The 20,070-nt window shown below is 46.2% G+C and overlaps 1 protein-coding gene across 1 annotated transcript; it reads right to left on the reverse strand.

Moving 5' to 3' along the window:
• Window positions 1–10,577: 10,577 nt before the first annotated feature.
• F2RL1 (F2R like trypsin receptor 1) lies at window positions 10,578–19,468 on the reverse strand. The gene is made up of 2 exons (NM_001145991.1): window positions 19,387–19,468; window positions 10,578–11,689 (listed from the first exon to the last, which is right to left on the reverse strand). Exons 1-2 carry the CDS (start codon window positions 19,466–19,468, stop codon window positions 10,578–10,580), a joined length of 1,194 nt encoding a protein of 397 aa, NP_001139463.1.
• Between the last annotated feature and the right edge of the window lie 602 nt (window positions 19,469–20,070).

A 20,070-nucleotide genomic window follows, 5' to 3' on the forward strand; every position in this document is an offset into this window, starting at 1 on the left:
GGCTCCTGCTTGACTCTCACTTCACTTGAAAACTTCAGGGTTTCATGTTCCTGTCCAGGCTGAAGGATCCAGAAGTACCTTCAAGGTATAGCTTGGGCTCCCTAGATCTGCTCCAGAGATTTAACTTAATCTTATGTCTCCCCAGACATGTCATGTCTTGCTCATGTCTTCACAGATGCCAGTTCACTTCCGCTCCCAAGAAGACCCCGCAGCCCCATGTGCTCCTCCTCAGAGCGGCCGGCACTGGGCATGCAGAGCCCGCCTTCAGTGCTGGGCTGAGGCTCTCTCCCCGCCTGGAGAACCGCAGGTCGCAAGACCCAGGGGGGCCGCCTGGGTGGCTCAGGGGTTGAGCATCTGCATTTGGCTCAGGGCGTGGCCCTGGGGTGGGGTGGGGGGGCTCCCTGCAGGGAGCCTGCTTCTGTCTCTGCCTCTCTCTGTGTCTCGAATGAATGATAGAATGAATGAATGAATAAATAAATAAAATAGAAGACAGAGGGGCAGACGCAGCTCAGGAAATGTCCAATACACACAACGCTATCTTGAAAGAAAAAATTCCAGAATAGGTTTCGAAGACTGGAACATTTCTCTTTTTGAAATCACTCTTCTATCCCATCTGAAAACAAAAATTAAGAGGATCTACCCTGTGTCAGGGGACAATGAACGAATAAGTTGTGTCAAAGTAGGTAATTTAAAAATGACACCAAAAGGTACACGTGACTTATCACAAGCTCTGAGCAAGGTGTGTAAGCATCCCTCTACACACACTGACATTCACACTCAGGGCCTTGCCTTAAGTAACCAACCGAACTCAAAACTCCTGACACCATGAGCTACTATGGCAGCTACTCTGGAGGCCTGAGCTCTGGCTGTGGCTGAGGAGGCTGCAGATACAGGCTGCTGCCACCCCCAGTGCTAGGGAGGATACGGGTTCTCTGCCTTCTACCCAAATTCTGCCCCAAGAGCCCAACATCTGAGGCCATAAACGGAGTCTCCAAACCTGACTACAATAATCAAACCAAACAAGATCATTCAAGACCAAGCCAAGATAAAAAGCATGGGTAGCTTCTAAGATTTTAGGCATATTTATCACTTTATAATGTTCTCTTTCGTGTCTCCTGGTTTCCTTTATTTGTGCTTTTATAACTGTGATATTTCTCTATTCCTTTTGCAATAAATTATCTTAAAACAGTAAAAAAGGAAAGAGGGGAGGAAGGAGGGAAGGAAGGGAGGGAGGGAGGGAAAGTTAAGAGCGTCCAGAATTCTCCAGCACGGTGGCTGGATCCAGGTGGAGGCTAGGTGGGGGCAGGGGCTGGTCCCTTTTTCTCTGCCTTTGAAGCGTATTGACATTACCAGGAGGCAGCAAAGCCTTAAGAATTTTACTATTCTTAGCTGCTTCCTGTAAATGCAAAATGAACAGACGTATAATCAGTCATTGGCCGACAGAGCCTTCTAATCCCACAGCACGCTTTTTGTATTATCAGTGGAGGGCAAGTAGCAAAATCCAGAATGGGAAGACTACAAACTGTTTTCCTCAACAAATACATTGTGAGGGGGCAGCCCGGGTGGCACAGCGGTTTGGCGCCGCCTGCAGCCTGGGGTGTGACCCTGGAGACCCCAGATCGAGTCCCATGTTGGGCTCCCTGCATGGGGCCTGCTTCTCCCTCTGCCTGGGTCTCTGCCTCAATTTCTCTGTGTGTGTGTCCCTCATGAATAAATTTTTTTAAAAAAGTTTTTTTTTAAAGAGAGAGAGCTAATACAAAGAGAAATGGGACCAAATGTCCCCCAGGCCAGAACCTTTCAAATGTCACTGCCTTATTGGTGAGAAGGAGCTGGAGAAAAATATGAGGTAAATAAAAGAGGAAAGACACAGCTTCACTTCTTCCAAGACGTCCAGACTGGCAAATATTTAAGACTGCGAAGTCAGTGTTTACAGCAGAGTGAGTAAACAGCCCCACTCATGTAAATTGCTTGCAACATCTCAAGAGGACAATTTATTGTGTTAAAGCTTTGATCAAGAAATTCTATTTCAAAAAAAAAAAATTCTATTCTAGCTATTCAGTATATCCAAGGACACTCCCACCCTCAACAGTTCTCTACTGAATCACACTTATCAGCATATTTAAAGATAACAGAGTCACTCTCATCGCTTGTCTGTCCCACAGTGCTCGGCTCCGTTTCGTAATTAAACTTGCTATACCGGATCATCCGTGGCCGCTTCCTTACTGCTCATTCTTTCTGATTTTTTTTTTAAAGATTTTATTTACGTATTCATGAGAGACACAGAGAGGCAGAGACACAGGCAGAGGGAGAAGCAGGCTCCAACCACTGGGCCACCCAGGTGCCCCTTCTCATTCTTTCTTGAACACACCCCACTGTGGCTTCCTATCCACCCCATGTGACTGAGACTGGTGATCCTGTCAAGGTCATCAATGCTTTCCATGCAGTGAGACCCACTGGGTCGCTTCTCTGTTTTTACCTCTCATTCCACATGGTTGACCACCCTCTCCTTTACATCCTTGGCTTCTCTTCTTTGGACTTTCTTACAGCCCCAGTGGCCAGTCCTTTCCAGTCTCTTTAACTGGTTCTTTTTCTACTCAAAAGGTTAAGTGCTGGGGTACCTGGCTGGTTAAGTCTGGAGAGCATGTGACTCTTAATCTTGAAGTTGTGAATTCAAGCCCCATGTTGGCTATGGAGGTTACTTAGAAAGAACATCTTTTTTAAAAAGGCATAACAGCCCTTTCTGCCCACCAGTCCTGTCCCCATACTTTAATAAAATGACTTTTTGCACACACATACATACAGACAAAAAAACAAACTAACAAAAAAAAAGGTAGGTCCTCTGACTTAGGCCTACTTCACCTATATCTTCTCCCCTAGGGCATGAGTTTTTGTCTATTTTGCTCTCCACCAAATCCTTTGCTTTAAAAAATGCTAGTGGGGTGGCTGGCTGGTTCAGTTGGTAGAGTGTGAGACTCCTGATCTCAGGGTTATGGGTTTGAGCCCCACTTTGGAATAGAGCTTACTCTAAGGAAAAAATAAAAATGCTAATGATATGGTAAAGACTCAAACCCTTATCTCCAGCTTTGATCAAAAAAAAAAAAAAATCCAGACCCAGATATCAAAATGTCCTACTCAACAATTTTATTTTTTTAATTTTTTTTAAGGCCCAAACTACTGTTTTTTGTGTTTTGTTTTGTTTTTTTTAAAGAGGCCCAGCAACAGTTTTACATGGATATGTAACAGGTATCTCAAACTCACTCAAGATGCCATGGCTGGCATCTTGGCTCAGCCAAGTGGGTGGCTCAGCCAGTCAGGTATCTGCCTTCGGCTCAGCTCATGATCTCAGGGTCCTGAGATCTGCATCAGGAGATCAGATCAGTGCTGCTCAGTGGGAAGCATTCTTCTCCTTCTCCCTCTGCCCCTACCCACCTCTCATGCTCCCCCCCACTCTCAAATAAATACAAACATATATACACATCTTTATTAAAAAAAAAAAAAATGCCACGGCCAAAAAGTTACTCTTGACTTTCAACCCTCAAACCTGCTTACTCCTGATTATTTCACCATCATCCATCAAGAAAAAAATCTGGTGTGCTCTTCCTCAATTTTTGTTTTCCTCACCTTTATCAACTTTTCATCTAAAACAGTCCAAAGTAAGTTCCCTTCTCTCCATCTCTACCTTCACCCTAATTCCACCCAACATCATCTCTTGCTTGGAATCCTGGAATTTCCTCTTAAGTTCTTGCTCTCCCTCTTGCACTTCTATACTCCGTATTCTATAGTAGCCATATCCTATAGTAACTTTTTTTTTAAGATTTTATTTATTTATTTATGAGAGACATACACAGAGAGAGGGAAAGACACAGGCAGAGGGAGAAGCAGGCTCCCTGCAGGGACCCCGACATGGGACTTGATCCCAGGACCCCATGATCACGCCCTGAGCTGAAGGCAGACACTCAACCACTGAGCCACCCAGGCGTCCCAAGTAAAGCAACCCTATGGCTCCCCACCTAGAATGAAAGTCGAACTCCTGACTCCCTTACAAACCCTTTCGATTCTTTAGTGCCTGCCTTCCTCCAGCCCACGTGATCGCTTTCTCCCCTCACCCTCAACCATTCGCATAAAGCCCTTGATTAGGATCCTCTCCTAGCTGACTCTTATTCTTATGTTGCAATTTAAATTTCATATCCTGGGATGCCTGGGTGGCTCAGTGGTTGAGGGTCTGCCTTTGGCCCAGGGCATGATCCCAGGGTCCAGGGACTGAGTCTCGAATCGGGTTCCCTGCAAGGAGCCTGCCTCTCTCTCTCTATGACTCTCATGAATAAATAACATCTTTTAAAAAATAAAAATAAATTTCATATGCTTAGAAACCATCCCTGACCTAATACAAAATACTCTCAGCATTTAGCCTGTCTTAGAATTTACTAGTATTATTTTTCTTAATGTCAAGTTCTCTCTAAATACAAAGTAAATTCCATGAGAAAAGAGTTTTTCTCTATTTTGCTATCCACAATATCCTTCACTGCCCTGAACATGACTTGGCACACAGTGCGTGGTAGGTTAGTGAATTAACAAGTATTTAAAAATATAGAAAGATATTCACTCAAAGATTTCTTGAATAAAAATGCAAGTATAGCAAAAAACTGGAAACTCTAAAAGGTAGAGGATTCCTTATAGCATACTATACAAGGGATACAACTATTTAAGATAATGAGGTCAGGGGTTCCTGGCTGGCTCAGTCAACAGATCATTCGACTTGATCTCAGGGTCATGAGTTCAAGCCCCATGTTGGGCATGGAGCCTACTTCAAAAAATAAATAATATATATATATATGGCTCCCAATGGTTCTTGCCTCCTGGTAATTATACTTTTACTTTGTTACTTTCTATATTGATTGGAGCTCGTCTGTGCAACAGAGTATGGTGGAGATAATGGTGTGTGGTTTCCGAGGCTAGATTCTAAAAGGCATTGCAGCTTCCCACTGTTCTCTTTGAGCACTCATTTTGGGGGAAGCCAATATTTGTGTTATAAGGTCACTCAAGCAGACCTGAGGGCAGGTGCAGGTGGAGATTTGAAACAGAGACTTCTCACCAACAGTCAACTTGTGAGCTCTGTGAGGGAACAGCCCTGGAAGTAGATTCTTCAACCCCAGTTACACCTTCTGATGACAGCAGCCTCATGACATCCCAAGAAAGAACCTTCTGGCTAAACTACTCCTGATTTCATGGCCCACAGAAACTGTACATGCTTAATACATTTTTTAAAAAAGATTTTATTTATTTGAGAAAGAGAGAGAGTGCATGAATGAGAGAAGGAAGGAGGGCAGCGGGAGAGGGAGAAGCTGGCTCCTCACTAAGCAGGAAGCCTGATGCGGGGGTCAGTCTCAGGACTCTGGGATCATTACCGGAGCTGAAGGGCAGAGGCTTAACCAACCGACTGAGCCACCCAGGTGTCCCTAATTAGTACATTTTTATTCTTGTTTTAAGCCACTAAGTTTTCAGGTTAAGTTTTTATATATAAATACAACTGATATATAGTATAGCTCCTCTTTTACTTAAGTATATTGGTACACGTGCTCATACAGGCACAGAGAGTATCTCAAAGGGACACAAAGGGAGTAACTGGGTTCTGTAAGTGGGCAGGGAGGGAATATGTGCTATATCCTTTTATATTCTCAAATTTACTTACTAAACCACTTACTACTTTTATTTTTAAAAGTTTATTTAAAAAACTTTTTAAGTATGGGCCGCCTGGGTGGCTCAGTCATTTAAGGCTCTGACTCTTGGCCATGATCTCGCAGTTGTGGGATCAAGCCCCACATCAGGCTCTGCTCGGTGCGGAGTCTGCTTCAGATTCTTTTTCCCTCCTGCTTTGCCCACCCTGCTTACACACACTCTCTCAAATAAATAAAATCTTAAAAAAAGATATTTAAGGGGTGCCTAGGTGGCTCAGTTGGTTAAGTGTGTCTGCCTTTGACTACAGTCGTTATCCCGGAGTCCTGGGATCCAGCCTTGTGTCAGGCTCCCAGCTCAGCCAGAGGGCTACTTCTCCCTCTGTCCTTCTCCCCTGCTTGTGTGTACTCTCTCTCTCTTAAATAAATAAATAAAATCTTAAAAAAAAAAAAGATATTTAAGCAAAAGTGTTTAGAGCTAAGGATAAACCAGTGGTGGCCTTTCCCAAGCCTTCTTGTCCTTCCTGTTTTCCTTGACTTCCTCCTACTCTTAACATCTAACTTTGGAATAGGCTGATACTTTTTAAAGGTTTTCCAGTAGCCAAATACTGGAGGATTGTTTTGTCTTTCATATCAGTGCTTTTCACTGAGAACATCGACCCCATGACTACTAATGCAGGAATCCTGATTTGATTATTTGCATTTAATATAATAATAAGCAATAATGTTGCAGTCGCTGATTGTGGCACAGAGAAATGAACCACTCATGCTGCTGCTGGGTGCTGGTGGCTTGCCTGGAGTTTGACACGGAGCCACAGGCTGAGGTTTCTGCAGGAGATGGCCTATAACTCTAGCTGAGCCTAATTTCTCACTAATAAAGACAGACACTGAGAAATATCCCACAGAATGACCAATTGGAGGAGGCAAGGGCAGCTCCCACCCAAGCCAGCTGACTCTCCTTCAGTAAAGACAAGGTGTGGTGTGAGTGACTCCTATCACTCCCATTTATATAGATCTCAGTGAAGTTCCCGGGCTTGAAAAAAAAATGTGGGACTTGATCTAGGTTTTTTTTTTTTCTTCAGAACTGGGGGTGGATGACACATGCCTCTGACTAGTAGAATCAGAAATTTGTCTCTTAAAAGACACCCAAACTCTGCAGAACCGTAATTTTAATCAATAAGACTCAGGAGAGCAGTGACAAACTTTACCTTTGATTCTGTAACATAGTCCTATCCTCCCAAGGGCCTCCAATGAGTTCAAATTCCAGGAAGAAAGTTGTAATCACTTAAGTATGCATACTGATGAGATGACAGCCCCAGGATTTATGAAATCTTGATAACCAGGAAATTAGTCTGAAATTGCTGCTAGTAACAACAAAGAGGATACGAAATATCCATAAGACAACTCCAAACCAGGCAGTTTAGCTTTAGTGATGGCACAAATCCACATTCGATTTCAAATTAAGAAGACCCTCTTAATTTGAGTGGAGCCAGTGGAGTGCAAAATATTAAAATTTGCTGATGGCTTTAAAAATTTGGACCCCACTGGCGCTTGGGTGGCTCAGTGAGTTAAGTGTCCGACTCTTGGTTTCCACCACCCGTGTCAGGATCTCATGGGCCTTGGGAAGGAAGCTCCATACTCAGCAGGGAGTCTGCTTGAGGACGTGCTCTCCCGCTCCTCTGCCCCTCCCCCTGCCCACTCACATGCATACACGCTCACTCTCTTTCTCTCCAACAAATCTTTAAAAAGAAAAGATTTGATGAAAAATGAACCAACATCGACAACAAACCTCTTCCTTAGGGAACTAAATAATGATCATCCATACATGGAATACTATCCAGTCGTTAAAAATAAGGAGGAAGGGGCACCTGGGTGACACAGTCGGTTAAGTGTCAGACTCTTGATTTCCACTCGGGTCATGAGATTGAGCCCACATGGGGCTCTGTACTCCACCCAGAATCTGCTTAAGATTCTCTATCTCCCCCACCCCTCTCTCCCACTCGTGTGAGCTCTCGCTTTAAAATAAATCAATAAAGTCTTTAAAAAAATACTTTAAAGTAATCAGGAAGATCCATATGAATGGATTTATGAGTTAACATATGTATGCATATGTATATATTCATGTATTTCTTAAGAGGTATAGTATATATAGGTATTTTATAGGTAAGTTATTATAAAAATTTGTTTCCTTTGGGAAATGAGAATAGGCATAGGTAGGAAAGAAAATCTTTATTTTATATGTTCTTGTTCAGTTTAATATACCAGCATGTATCATAAAAATGTCTGATAAAGAGATGGCAAATATACCAAAATAAGTTTTTCCACTGCATCAGTCCATACACCACCTGCAGGGCCCTTGTGAGCCATCTGCTTCTGCTTCCTTTTCTTCTGTGCCCACCATCTTTTGCTTTCTTACTTGTAAGATGAAGACAACCTAAGCCTGCTGAGACTCAAAGCAGAGTAGGCAGGGAAGACAAGGTGTAAACTGGCACTAAAGGGGACAGGGAACAGAGCAGAAATGAAATGTCATTAGCAGACAAAGTGACAGCCACAGTGCTACATAGTATTTATGAGTGCATAAATGTGCCGAATATTTAATCCTCATAACTCTATAAGGAAAATATCATTATCTTAATTTCACAAATGAAGAGACTAAGGCACAGGGAAGGATCTTTCCTGAGCTCACAGAACAAGAAATGATGGAGTCAGAGGTCACTCCTGCCTGCCAGCTCAGGAGCTGCACTCTTAACCACTAGGCTATGCTGCTTCAATACAAATTAAAAGAATAAAAGATCGACAGATCAAATGGACGAGCATTTCAGGAAACAGGAAATAGGAGTACTATTTTGGTAGAAATATAAATTACCGAAGCAGGGATCCCTGGGCGGCTCAGCGGTTTAGTGTCTGTCTGTGGCCCAGGGCCTGATCCGAGGGGCCCAGGATTGAGTCCTGCATTGGGCTCCCTGCAGGGAACCTGCTTCTCCCTCTTCCTGTGTTTCTGCCTCTCTCAGTCTCTCATGAATAAATAAATAAATAAGATCTTTATACACATAAATTACTGAAGGTAATTTGGCAAGAGTTACCAAAATTTAGAGTGGTCATCTAACTTATGACCTGGTCATTCTACCTCCAAGAACTTATCCTACAGAAATCCTACAGAAATACTCACAAAGATGTCTACACCGATGTCTAATGCAGTACAGATGTTTTATTATTTTCTTTAAGATTTATTTATTAATAAGAGACACACAGAGAGAGGCAGAGACACAGGCAGAGGGAGAAGCAGGCTCCTCGCAGGGAGCCCAATGTGGGACTCTATCCCGGGCCCCTGGGATCACACCCTGGGCCACAGGCACACGCTCAACCACTGAGCCACCCAGGCGTCCCTAGATGTTGTTTTAATAACAAAAGAGAGAGAGAGAAAGAGAGACTTCAAGAGACATTGCTAGGGAAATGACTAAATGCATCACAATATACCCCCAAATTAAAGTCTGTATCTATTAAAAATGGAGGTCAGCCTATAGACACAGAATGGAAAAAAATTCTGAAATGTTAAATGAAAACAAATATGAAGCAACATGTACTGCATGGCCCTATTCATATAAGAAGTATGGTGTGAGCATCACATTTCTTTTTATAGGAATGATGCTGAGGCTTCCCCTCTCCCATACTCTCCCTCAAAAAAACCCTACAAAACATACAACTCAAAAATAAGTCGTAAAAAAAAGGGGGGGGGGGGTTCATATGTTTCTACAAATCAATCATTACGATAAGATTATTTCAAAAAATCACAAATACAACAGTTACATAAATTCAGTTTGGAAAAGTACCCTGTAAATATATTTTAAATCACATCTCTTTAGTGTTCTTTTCTAGAATGTGGTTCAAACCCAGAGAAGGCATTACAATTTCATATTTGTAGCAAGTGAAGAAAACTGACAATAAATAAATAATCCAACTACAATTCTGAAAAACAAGTGGTAAATGCCATTCTTACTTTGAAACCATCTGTAACTCAAACTGAAGATTCTGAGTCAGTTTAAAGTCACACAAAATTTGTATTTCCACACTTAAAATCTTCAATGTACTTTCCTTGCAGTGATAAGGATACATACAAAAGTTCAAGGGACTGATAAATAACTGAAAGTCCTAATGAGACCATAAACAGATCTTATTACAAGCTACACATAAAAGAGACACAAAGCAGTTTGCTTCTCCATTGGCACCTTGTCAAGTGGAAGCAGCACCCAGACCAGTGGTTCTCAAACCTTGGTGTGCAGGAGCATACGCAGCAGGGGCTTGTTAAAATAGTTTCCTGACTCAGACCCTGAGCCCTCTCATTCTTGAGTCTGATGAACTGTATTTTTAAACAAGAGGAGGTAGGAGAACCCACTGAACACTGGAAGTCTATGGTCCAATCCGCAGATCGGACTGGCTGCCCTTGGTTGGAATGGAAGCTACCCTGACTCGGAGTAGCTTCTTCACCTCTTTACTTGCCCCATCTGTACAATCGGTCTGATCATCTCTGAGGAACGTGGAAGCTCTAACACGGCTGTGAGTGAGCCCGGATGTAAAAGAAATGTAGTTTTAGCTGAGAACGGAGTCTTCGTGCCAACATTAGTTTTTACAAGTCGCTGGGCTTCTGTTTTTTCACCACCTTCTGAAAAGTCTGCTTCTTTTAGTTCCATTTCCGGGAGCACCTGAGTAGAGGAAATCTAAAACTGACATCTCTGTTAATTGGGGGGGACTTTCTTCACGAAACAGGGAAGCTTCCAGCAATCCTGAGAGGTCCTACATATACGTGGTACATGGGGAGACCCACTGGGTTAGGGAGCAACAGGAACACACCCATCACAGTGAGTAGGCTCCAAGGCCTCCTGGACAGTAACAGAGGGGCTGAAAAACTCAGTAAGAGGTTTTGACACTGGTTGAGCTTGAAGAATAAGAGCTGGATTTCCTGGAGAATTTCTTTGATGTGAGGGATACTTGCATCTGCCTGACAGAACGGACACTCCGACAAAGGAGAGCGTGCTTGACGTGGTCCCTGAAGTCTTGTGAAACAAAGTAATAGACGAAGGGATCAATGCAGCTGTTAAGGGTGGACAGGCAGAGAGCCACCATGTACAGGGCATAGACGTGGCTCTGGCTCCAGGTTTTAATCATGAAATAATGTACCACGAGCAGAAGGTTACTGGGGGTAAAGCAGATCAGGTACATGGCCAGGACGGTGACAATGAGCTTGATGGCCCTCTGCCTCTTCTTTCCCGAGTTTTCATCCATAGCAGGAGAGCGGAGTGTTCTGATCATCAGCGCATAGGCAGAGGCCGTGAGGCAGGCTGGGAATAGGAAGGCTCCGATGGCCAGAGAGAGGAAATAATTGAACATGTCCCCCACCAACACTTCCTCAGGCAAGACATCATGGCAGGTCGTGATGTTAAGGGCTGGAATGTGCATAGTCTGCCTCACGACATACAGGGGGATGGTAACCAGCAGTATCAGCAGCCATATCCCCAGGGAGACTCCCAAGGCGATGTTTGCCTTCCTCGCGGGGTGCGCGATGGGATTCACGATGACCCAATACCGTTGCACACTGAGGCAGGTCATGAAGAGAATGGAGCAGTACATGTTGCCATAGAAAAAGCCAATGAGTACCTTGCAAAGGGCTTCCCCATAAACCCAGTTGTTGCCATGGATGTGGTAGGCGATCTTCAGCGGGAACCAGACCACAGAAAGGAGGTCTGCCAAGGCCAGGTTGGTCATGTACACCACAGCAGGGTGCTTCTTCTTCGTCCGGAAGAGAAAGACCCACAGAGCCATGCCGTTGCTTGGCAAACCAACCATAAATACAATTGTGTAGACAGTTGGGAGAAAGACAGTAGTCAGTTTTCCAGTGAGGATGGAGGAAGAGACGTCATCCACAGAAAAGCCTTGTTCCACTGTAACTCCTTTCCCAGTGATCTGCAACGAGCTGTCAGTCTTACCAATGAGACTTCTTCCTTTAGAGGTTCTATTGGTTCCTATACAAAAAAGGCAAAGCAGACAAGTGTCAGTACAGAGATCAATCTTTTAGTAGTAATTGTTTACATAAACGTACTTTGGGGCACCCGGGTGGTTCAGCTGGTTAGGTGTCTGACTCTTCGTTTCAGCTGAGGTCATGATCTCAGGGTCGTGAGATTGAGCCCCACTTGTTCCACGCTCAGCTTCGAGTCTGCTTGAGATTCGCTCCCTCTCCTTCCCCCTCCCCACCCCTGCTTACACATGCTCTTCTCTGTCAAATAAGTAAATAAAATCTTTGTCTAAAAGTACTTTAGACAAAGCAGAAGGAGTATATAAAAGACTTAGAAGTGCTTTCTTTGGGTGATGGGATTATGGGTTTTGTTGATTTCTTTGTTGTTTACAATGGTTTTTTATTTGTTTGTTTTTACAGGAAGGTTGTGGGGTACATGTGAAATAGAACATTGATTTCTAGGACTCAAAAAAACCTGACAGTATTTCAATTTATTTTTTACAAACTACCCACAGTTAGTAGTTCCTAACTGTTGTTATAACGGCCATCTATCTCACTCTGGCTGGCACAGGATCCAGCTTGGCGTATCAGTCATTCCCAATTCCAAAGTCTGAAATAGCAAGATTTCAATTCAAGGAGCACAAGGGACATTCCCTCTCCACCCACAAGAAGAGCGCAAGCCATGGGCAGGGATTCCCCTGCTTCTGTGTGGGCCTCCTGGAACCTTCCTATGGAGGCCAACTGGCAGGCAAGTCTGGCCTCAGAGTTACTGAATGGGTCAGTGTACTATTTGTGTTCAGACAAATGTGTGCCCTTTCAAGCAAGTACCAGGACAAGCTTAACATTTTATGTCATCATCACCATAGTCACATTAAACTTCAGGAACCACAAACAAATGGCATATGTAGCCTACATCCTGCCTAACTACACGCCTGGGTGGCTCAGTTGGTTTAATGTCTGCCTTCAGCTTGAGTCACAATTCCCAGGGTCTGGAGATGGAGCCCTGTATTGGGCTCTTTGCTCAGTGGGGAGCCTGCTTCTCTGTCTTGGTCTTGCTCGCTCGCTCTCTCTCTCAAATAAATGAAATCTTTAAACATTCCCTTGTTTAAAAAATAAATAAACAAAAGAAGAAGAAAATGAGGGACAACTTGATGACACTAATTCTGAGGAATTCTGAGTGTCTTCACCACGCAGAGAAAACATAGCAAATTGCATCACAGCATGCCAGGGGGAGAGTTAAACTACTCACAAGTGTATTTGATAATTTTTATGCTTAGTCATTCCTCATTTCCTCTCCTAGCTTTGCACCTGAGTTCAGCAGGACTGTTCACTTCTCTTGAGGTTTCCCTGTTAAGAACTAACGGCTGTTAGCTTTGGTAGAGGAATAAAGGGTATAGAAGCCAGTACTTCATTTTTTGTTTACTGTAGTAGATTGAGAGGTAGCTCCTAAAATGAGATGTCCATGACCTAATCCCTAGAATCTGTGATCATTACCTTGTTTAGAAAAAAGATCTTTTGGGGGCAACTGGGTGGCTCAGACAGTTGAATATCCAACTCTTGATTTCAGCTTAGGTCATGATCTTAGGATCATAGGATTAAGTCTTGCATCAGGCTCTGTGCTCCATGGGGAGTCTGCTTGAGATTCTCTCTCCCTCTCCCTCTGCCCCGTCCCCTGCTCATGCACTCCTGTGAGTGAACTCTCAAGTAAATAAATAAATAAATAATCTTTTTTTTTTTTTTTTTAAGGATCTTTGCAGATGTAATTAAGGATCTTGAGATGAGAAAATCATTCTGGATTATCTGGGTGGGCCCTAAATCCAATGACAAGTGTCTTTATAAGAGAAAGGCAAAGGGAGAATTGAGAGAAACAGAAGACTGAAAGAAGAAAACAGTATGAGGGATCCCTGGGGGGTGGCTCAGCAGTTTGGCGCCTGCCTTTGGCCCAGGGTGCGATCCTGAAGACCTGGGATCGAGTCCCACGTCGGGCTCCTGGCATGGAGCCTGCTTCTCCTTCCTCCTGTGTTTCTGCCTCTCTATCATAAATAAATCTTTAAAAAAAAAAAAAGAAAATAAAACAGTATGAAAATGGAGATAGAAGTTGAAATAATGCTGAGAGACAAGCCAACGAATGCCAAGGAACACCAACAACCACAATAAGCTGGAGGAAACAAGGAACAGATTCTCCCCGAGAGCCTTCAGAGGTGCTGACACCTTGATTTCAGACTTCTGACTCCCAAAACTGTGAGTGAATAAATTTTTATTGTATAAAGCTACCACTTTAATAAAAAAAAAAAAAAAAAAAAAGTTGGGGCGGGGGATGTCTGGGTGACTCAGCAGTTGAACACCTGCCTTCGGCCCAGGGCATGATCCTGGAGTCCCGGGATCGAGTCCCACGTCGAGCTCCCTGCTTGGAGCCTGCTTCTCCCTCTGCCTGTGTCTCTGCCTCTCTCTCTGTCTCATGAATAAATAAATAAAATCTTTAAAAAAAGTAAATAGGTATCCCTGGGTGGCGCAGCGGTTTGGTGCCTGCCTTTGGCCCAGGGCGCGATCCTGGAGACCCGGGATCGAATCCCACGTCGGGCTCCCGGTGCATGGAGCCTGCTTCTCCCTCTGCCTATGTCTCTGCCGCCCCCCCCCCCCCCCCGTGTGACTATCATAAATAAATTAAAAAAAAAAAAAAAAAAGAGTTAGTCTCAACAACCATTAAGAAGGAGACTAATTTGGGGTGCCAGGCTCAGTTGGTAGAGCATGCAACTCTTGATCTCTAAGTTGTGAGTCCAAGCCCCAGTTTGGGCAGAGATTATTTAAAATTAATTATAAAATGGAGATTAGTTCAAAAACTTATGACACGTCTACAATGAATAATATTCTCCCTATGAAAGTATGGAAAGGGCAGCCCCAGTGGCGCAGCGGTTTAGTGCCGCCTGCAGCCCAGGGCATGATCCTGGAGACCCTGGATCAAGTCCCAGTCAGGCTCTCTGGGTGGAGCCTGCTTCTCCCTCTGCCTATGTCTTGGCCTCTCATTCTCTCTCTGTGTCTCTATGAGTAAATAAATAAAATATTTTTAAAAAATAAAAAAAATAAAAGTATGGAAAGATTGCCCTATGCTGACCTTGAGCAGGTAAAGGTAAAAAAATAAAAATAAAAACTGTCAGAGTGTATATAATAAAATCCTTCTATTGTTACAAAATATACATATTTGTGCATGAAAGTCTATTGGGACTGAAGAGAGAATGGGGGATTTTCGCTGTTTTAAAACACTTCTGATTCATGCAACTTTTGGGAGAAATGCATGGAAAACTCTTAACTTTAAAACTACTACTTGTGGGGCACCTGAGTGGCTCAGTCAATGGAGCATTTGACTCTTGGCTTTAGCTCAGGTCACAGTCTCAGGGTTTTGAGATGAGGCTCCATGCTCATCTGGGATCCTGCTCCAGATTCTCTCTTTCCCTCCTCTACCTCTCCTCCCTCTACTTTATAAAAGAACTAAGTATATAAATCTTAAAACTTCTACTTGTTATTTTAAGCATCCTTCTGTGGTCCACCCTCCCCATCAAACCAAGTACTTTGCAACTCTCCTCTTGTATCCTTTTCCCTAGGATCCCCTCACCCCAAATCTATTTGCTTCCAACCTGTGGGAACACAGGCTGAAAATTAAAAGCTTCAATTACCAGAGACCCCTCCCTAGGTATACATTAGCAAATTTTCATGTGTTCTTTCAGAATGAACTGTTTTCTTCTCAACACTTGCCTAGCTAATAAAACCATAAGGTGGTCAAACATAGACTTCACCAAAACGCCATCTATCCAGGTTAACTGGTAACCATGCACAAGGCAAGCAAGAAACCAAACACTTACGTAGTCTCATTTTCCCGTTCATTACAGTATTCTCTCTTTTTACATAACACTGGAAATACCCCATGTGCCTATTCACAGAAGATTACTTTAAAAATTATGATAAATCTTCCTATAACATGTTGTAGAGTTTAAAAATGTTTCATATTGGGATGTCTGGGTGGCTCAGCAGTTGAGTGTCTGCCTTTGGCTCAGGGAGTGATCCTGGGGTCCCGGGATGGAGTCCCACATCGGGCTCCCTGCATGGAGCTGCTTCTCCCTCTGCATGTGTCTCTGCCTCTCTAGCTCTATGAATAAATAAATTAAAAATCTTTTTTAAAAAAAGTGTTTCATATTTAGGGGCACCTAGTGGCTCAGTCAGTGAAGCGACTGACTCTTATTTTTGGCTCAGGTCATGATCTAGAGTCCTGGGATTGAGCCCAGGGTGGGGTTCTGCACTCAGTGCAGGGTCTGCTTGTCTCTCTCCCTCCCCCTCTGCTTCCTTTCAAGCACAGGAAGCAGGCAGGTGCACTCATAAATAAATAAATAAATAAATAAATAAATAAATAAATAAATAAAAATATTTTTAAAAAGATGTTTTATATTTACTGACATGATACTGATGTTTCTATAATCCAATACTATACAAAAATATTTTTTTAAGATTTATTTATTTATTTATTTGAGAGAGGATGCCCATGGAGGGGGCCGGGGGCAGGAGCAAGAGGCAGGGTTTCATCCTTCCATCCGTGAGATCAAAACCAAAAGTCCATAGCTTAACAGATGAAGCCACCCAGGCACTTCACAAAAAAATTTTCTATGTTTTGGGCAGCCCAGGTGGCTCAGCGGTTTAGCACCGCCTTCGGCCCAGGGTGTGATCCTGGAGGCCCGGGATCGGGTCCCACGTCAGGCTCCCTACATGGAGCCTGCTTCTCCCTCTGCATGTGTCTCTGCCTCTCTTCTCTTTGTCTCTCATGAATAAATGAATAAAATCTTTAAAAAATTTTTTTTCTATGTTTTAAGTACATATTTTAATGACTGGATGTATGAAAGCACAGGAAAGGATACAAACCAAAATGCCAGCAGTGGTTTATTTTGGGTACTGAAAATGATTTTTTTTTTTTTTTTAAGTAAGATCCACATCCAGCATGGATCCCAAATCAGGGCATGAACTCGTGATGCCGAGATCAAGACCTGAGCTGAGATCAAGAGTTGGGCACTTAACCCACTGAGCCACCCAGGAGCCCCAAGTTTAATTAAAAAAATTTTGTGGGGAGGCTGCTTAGGACTCTCTCTCCCTCTCCCTCTGCCCCTTCCCGCAATGGTGCTCATATTGCTCTCATAGAGCTTGTCTAGAGCACATACTGCTTGTACAATTCTTAATCAATGACAAAGGGAACAGAAGTTTCAGTCTCTGGGGTGCCTGGGTGCCTCAGCCCCATTAAGCCTCCGCCTTTGGCTCAGGTCATGTCCCAGGGCTCCTGGCTGGAGCCTCCCTGTGGGCTCCCTGCTCAGCAGGAGTCTACTTTTCCCTCTACTTTTCCCTCTACCTCTGCCTGGGCCTCTCCCCCTGGCTCTGGCTTGCATGCTCTCTCTCAAATAAATAAAACCTTTTTTAAAAAAATCATCCTTAAAAAAAAAAAAAAAGAAGCTTGAGTCTCCAAAAGAAAAATAGAATGCATCGTGGGGGACTTCCCAGGCTTGTGACGTGGCAGAAAGAAGCAAGTGCCTAAAATGAGCTCACATAAATGCCCAACTGCCACCCCCTACCCGGCCACTCTAGGCAAGTCCACTCACTTCATTCCTCATTCAGTATTTACTGAGGTCCTTTAGAGAATGAGACTGCTGGACCATGGTGATGAAGATGACACTAGGGCCCTGGCCTCCCAGAGTTTACGATCTACTGGGAGAGGGATCAAACATATGAACACAGATACCGGGATGCCTGGGTAGCTCAGCAGATTAGCCCGCAGGGTGTGATCCTGGAGGCCCAGGATCGGGTCCCACATCGGGCTCCCTGCATGGAGCCTGCTTCTCCCTCTGCCTGTGTCTCTGACTGTCTCTCGGTCTCTCTCTGTGTCTCATGAATAAATGAGAAAACGCACACACACACACACACACACAAATACTTATCAGTTACTGTTGGGTAGGAATGCGTACGTGGTCTGATAGAGTGTTTTCCTTGCTCCCACCCCCAATTCAGGGGCCCCCATCTGTAAGATGACAAGGGGGTATTCTAAGTCTTCTGGGTGAGATCCAAAAAAGACGGGAAAGAAAATCAAACGTAGTATTTGCCCTGCAGCACACTGAGGCGCCTGTGTATGGGTCAAGCTAAAAGGGGATGAGCAAAGAGGTATGCTAAGGGGCAGAAAAACTCGGAGATGCTCTGTTTCTTAATCATATAGTCAATCTAGTTTCAAACTGGGGGGAAAGCTCCATCTACCCTAAGTCTGTCATGTAACTCACCCATTTGGGGAAGTTGCCATGCAACCGGAACAAAAGTATGTGGAGAAAAAAAGCCCTCAAGGTGCAATATTAAATAGTTCCAGTTAACAAGTAACTTGATTTTTTTGTTGTTAAACAAGTTGAACATATTCTTCAGGAATCAGTGCTCCCCTCCCCTGCCCCCAGCCCCATCAATTTGTAAACAACCACCAGCCAGATACTCAGGGCCAGCCTCCCAGGGAGCCGCCTGAATCAGAGAAGCATCATCTACACCTGCGTATTTTCTTTTCTTTTTTTTTTTAAGATGTATGTATGTATTTATTTATTTATTTATTTATTTATTATGATAGACATAGAGAGAGAGAGATAGAGAGAGAGAGGCAGAGACACAGGAGGAGGGAGAAGCAGGCTCCATGCCAGGAGCCCGACATGGGACTCGATCTCCTCTCGATCCCGGGACTCCAGGATCGCTCCCTGGGCCAAAGGCAGGCGCTAAACCGCTGAGCCACCAGGGATCCCCCACACCTGCGTATTTTCTTAAATGTGTGCACATACTTAGCTTTACCTCCGATTTTCACGTTTCCAACTTTAAAAGACAAAGGCCAAACGAAAAGCGTTCAGCACAGCTGGTAACAAACGGATGCCTTCCCCCTAACGCCGGCCAGTACAGGGCACGCAGCACCTACAGCAGCCGTTCACCTCCGGAGGGAAAAGAACCACATTCTGCGGTCTCATTCGAATCGACAGTGACTTGCTGTTTTACAGCGCTTTTATGAAGAAGATAAAAGCGAGAAACTGCCTTTTTACAGCAGGTCAGCAAACTTCGCAGGGAAATGAGAACCTCCGTCCTCAGGGTACCCCGGCTGCCCAAGGGACCGCGCACCTGTCGGCGGCCCCGCCCCGCGCCCCCCGCGCCCCGCCCCGCAGGCGGCCGGGGCACACGCACCTGGGGCACCTGGGCGCCGTGGCACCGCGGACGGAGGCGCAGGGCCAAGGTCTCCCGGCCGAACGAGAGGCCCAAGAAGGTTCCACCTGTAACTCGCGGGACGCCCGAGCGCCTCCAGCGCCTTCAGCTCGAGGCCCCGCCCGACGGTGCGCCCTGCCCCGGGCCGTGCCCCCGTCCCAGCAGCTCCGCGCACCCCGAGGAGGAGGTTCCAAGGGCGGAAAAGGGGGTCGCAGGAGGCGAGGTGGGCGCCCCGGGCCTCGGGCTCCCCCCGCGCTGCACCCGCCGACGCCCAGGGGCCCCGGGGCCGGGACGCTGAGGCCTCAGGCCCCTGGATCGCGCCCGCGGCGAGCGCCCCTTCGCTCCGCTCCCCGCCCCGCGCCCGCCGCTCGGCCCGCGACGCCGGGAGGGGATGCCCTGCGCGCACCTGCCCGGGTGCAGCCCCGGCTCCTTAGCCGCAGGAGCCCTCCCCACCCAGCTGCTCACCTTGCACGCTGCCACTGCCGGGGACAGCGGCCGCCAGCAGGACGGCCACCCCCAGCAGCCGCGCGGCGCGCACGCTTCGCATCCTCCTGCTGCCCGCCGCCGGCCGGGCCCGGGGTCGCCGCCGCTCCGCCCGCCTCGCCGGTCTCACCCGCCGCAGTCCCAGCCTGCGCGCCGCTCCCCGAGACCAGAAGTTTCAGTGAAACCCGAGCCTCCCGGCGCACCTGCGCTCGGCCCCGCCCCGGCCCCGGCCCCGCCCCCTGCCGGGGGGCTCCCGGCGCTCCCGCCCACGCGCCGCAGGCGCAGGGCTGCGGGGGGAGGAGGAGCCCGCAGGGCGAGGGGGAGCCCCCAGGGCGAGGAGGAGCCCCCAGGGAGACGGGGAGCCCGCAGGGGGAAGGGGGAGCGGAGGGGAAGGGGAGCGGGGGGGGGAGCCCGCACGGGGAGGGGGAGCCCCCAGGGGGAGGGGGAGGGGGAGGGGGGAGCCCGTAGGGGGAGGGGGAGCCCCCAGGGGGAGGGGGAGCCCCCAGGGGGAGGGGAGAGGGGGAGTGGGGGGGAGCCCGCAGGGGGAGGGGGAGCCCCCAGGGGGAGGGGGAGCCCCCAGGGGGAGGAGGAGCCGCGGGGAGGGGGAGCCCCGTGGGGGAGCCGGGGAGTGGGGGTTGCCGCTGAAGTAGCCGCGTCTCGGGACGC

This window comes from Canis lupus, chromosome 3 (assembly GCF_011100685.1).
Source record: "Canis lupus familiaris isolate Mischka breed German Shepherd chromosome 3, alternate assembly UU_Cfam_GSD_1.0, whole genome shotgun sequence".
NCBI lineage: Eukaryota > Metazoa > Chordata > Mammalia > Carnivora > Canidae > Canis > Canis lupus.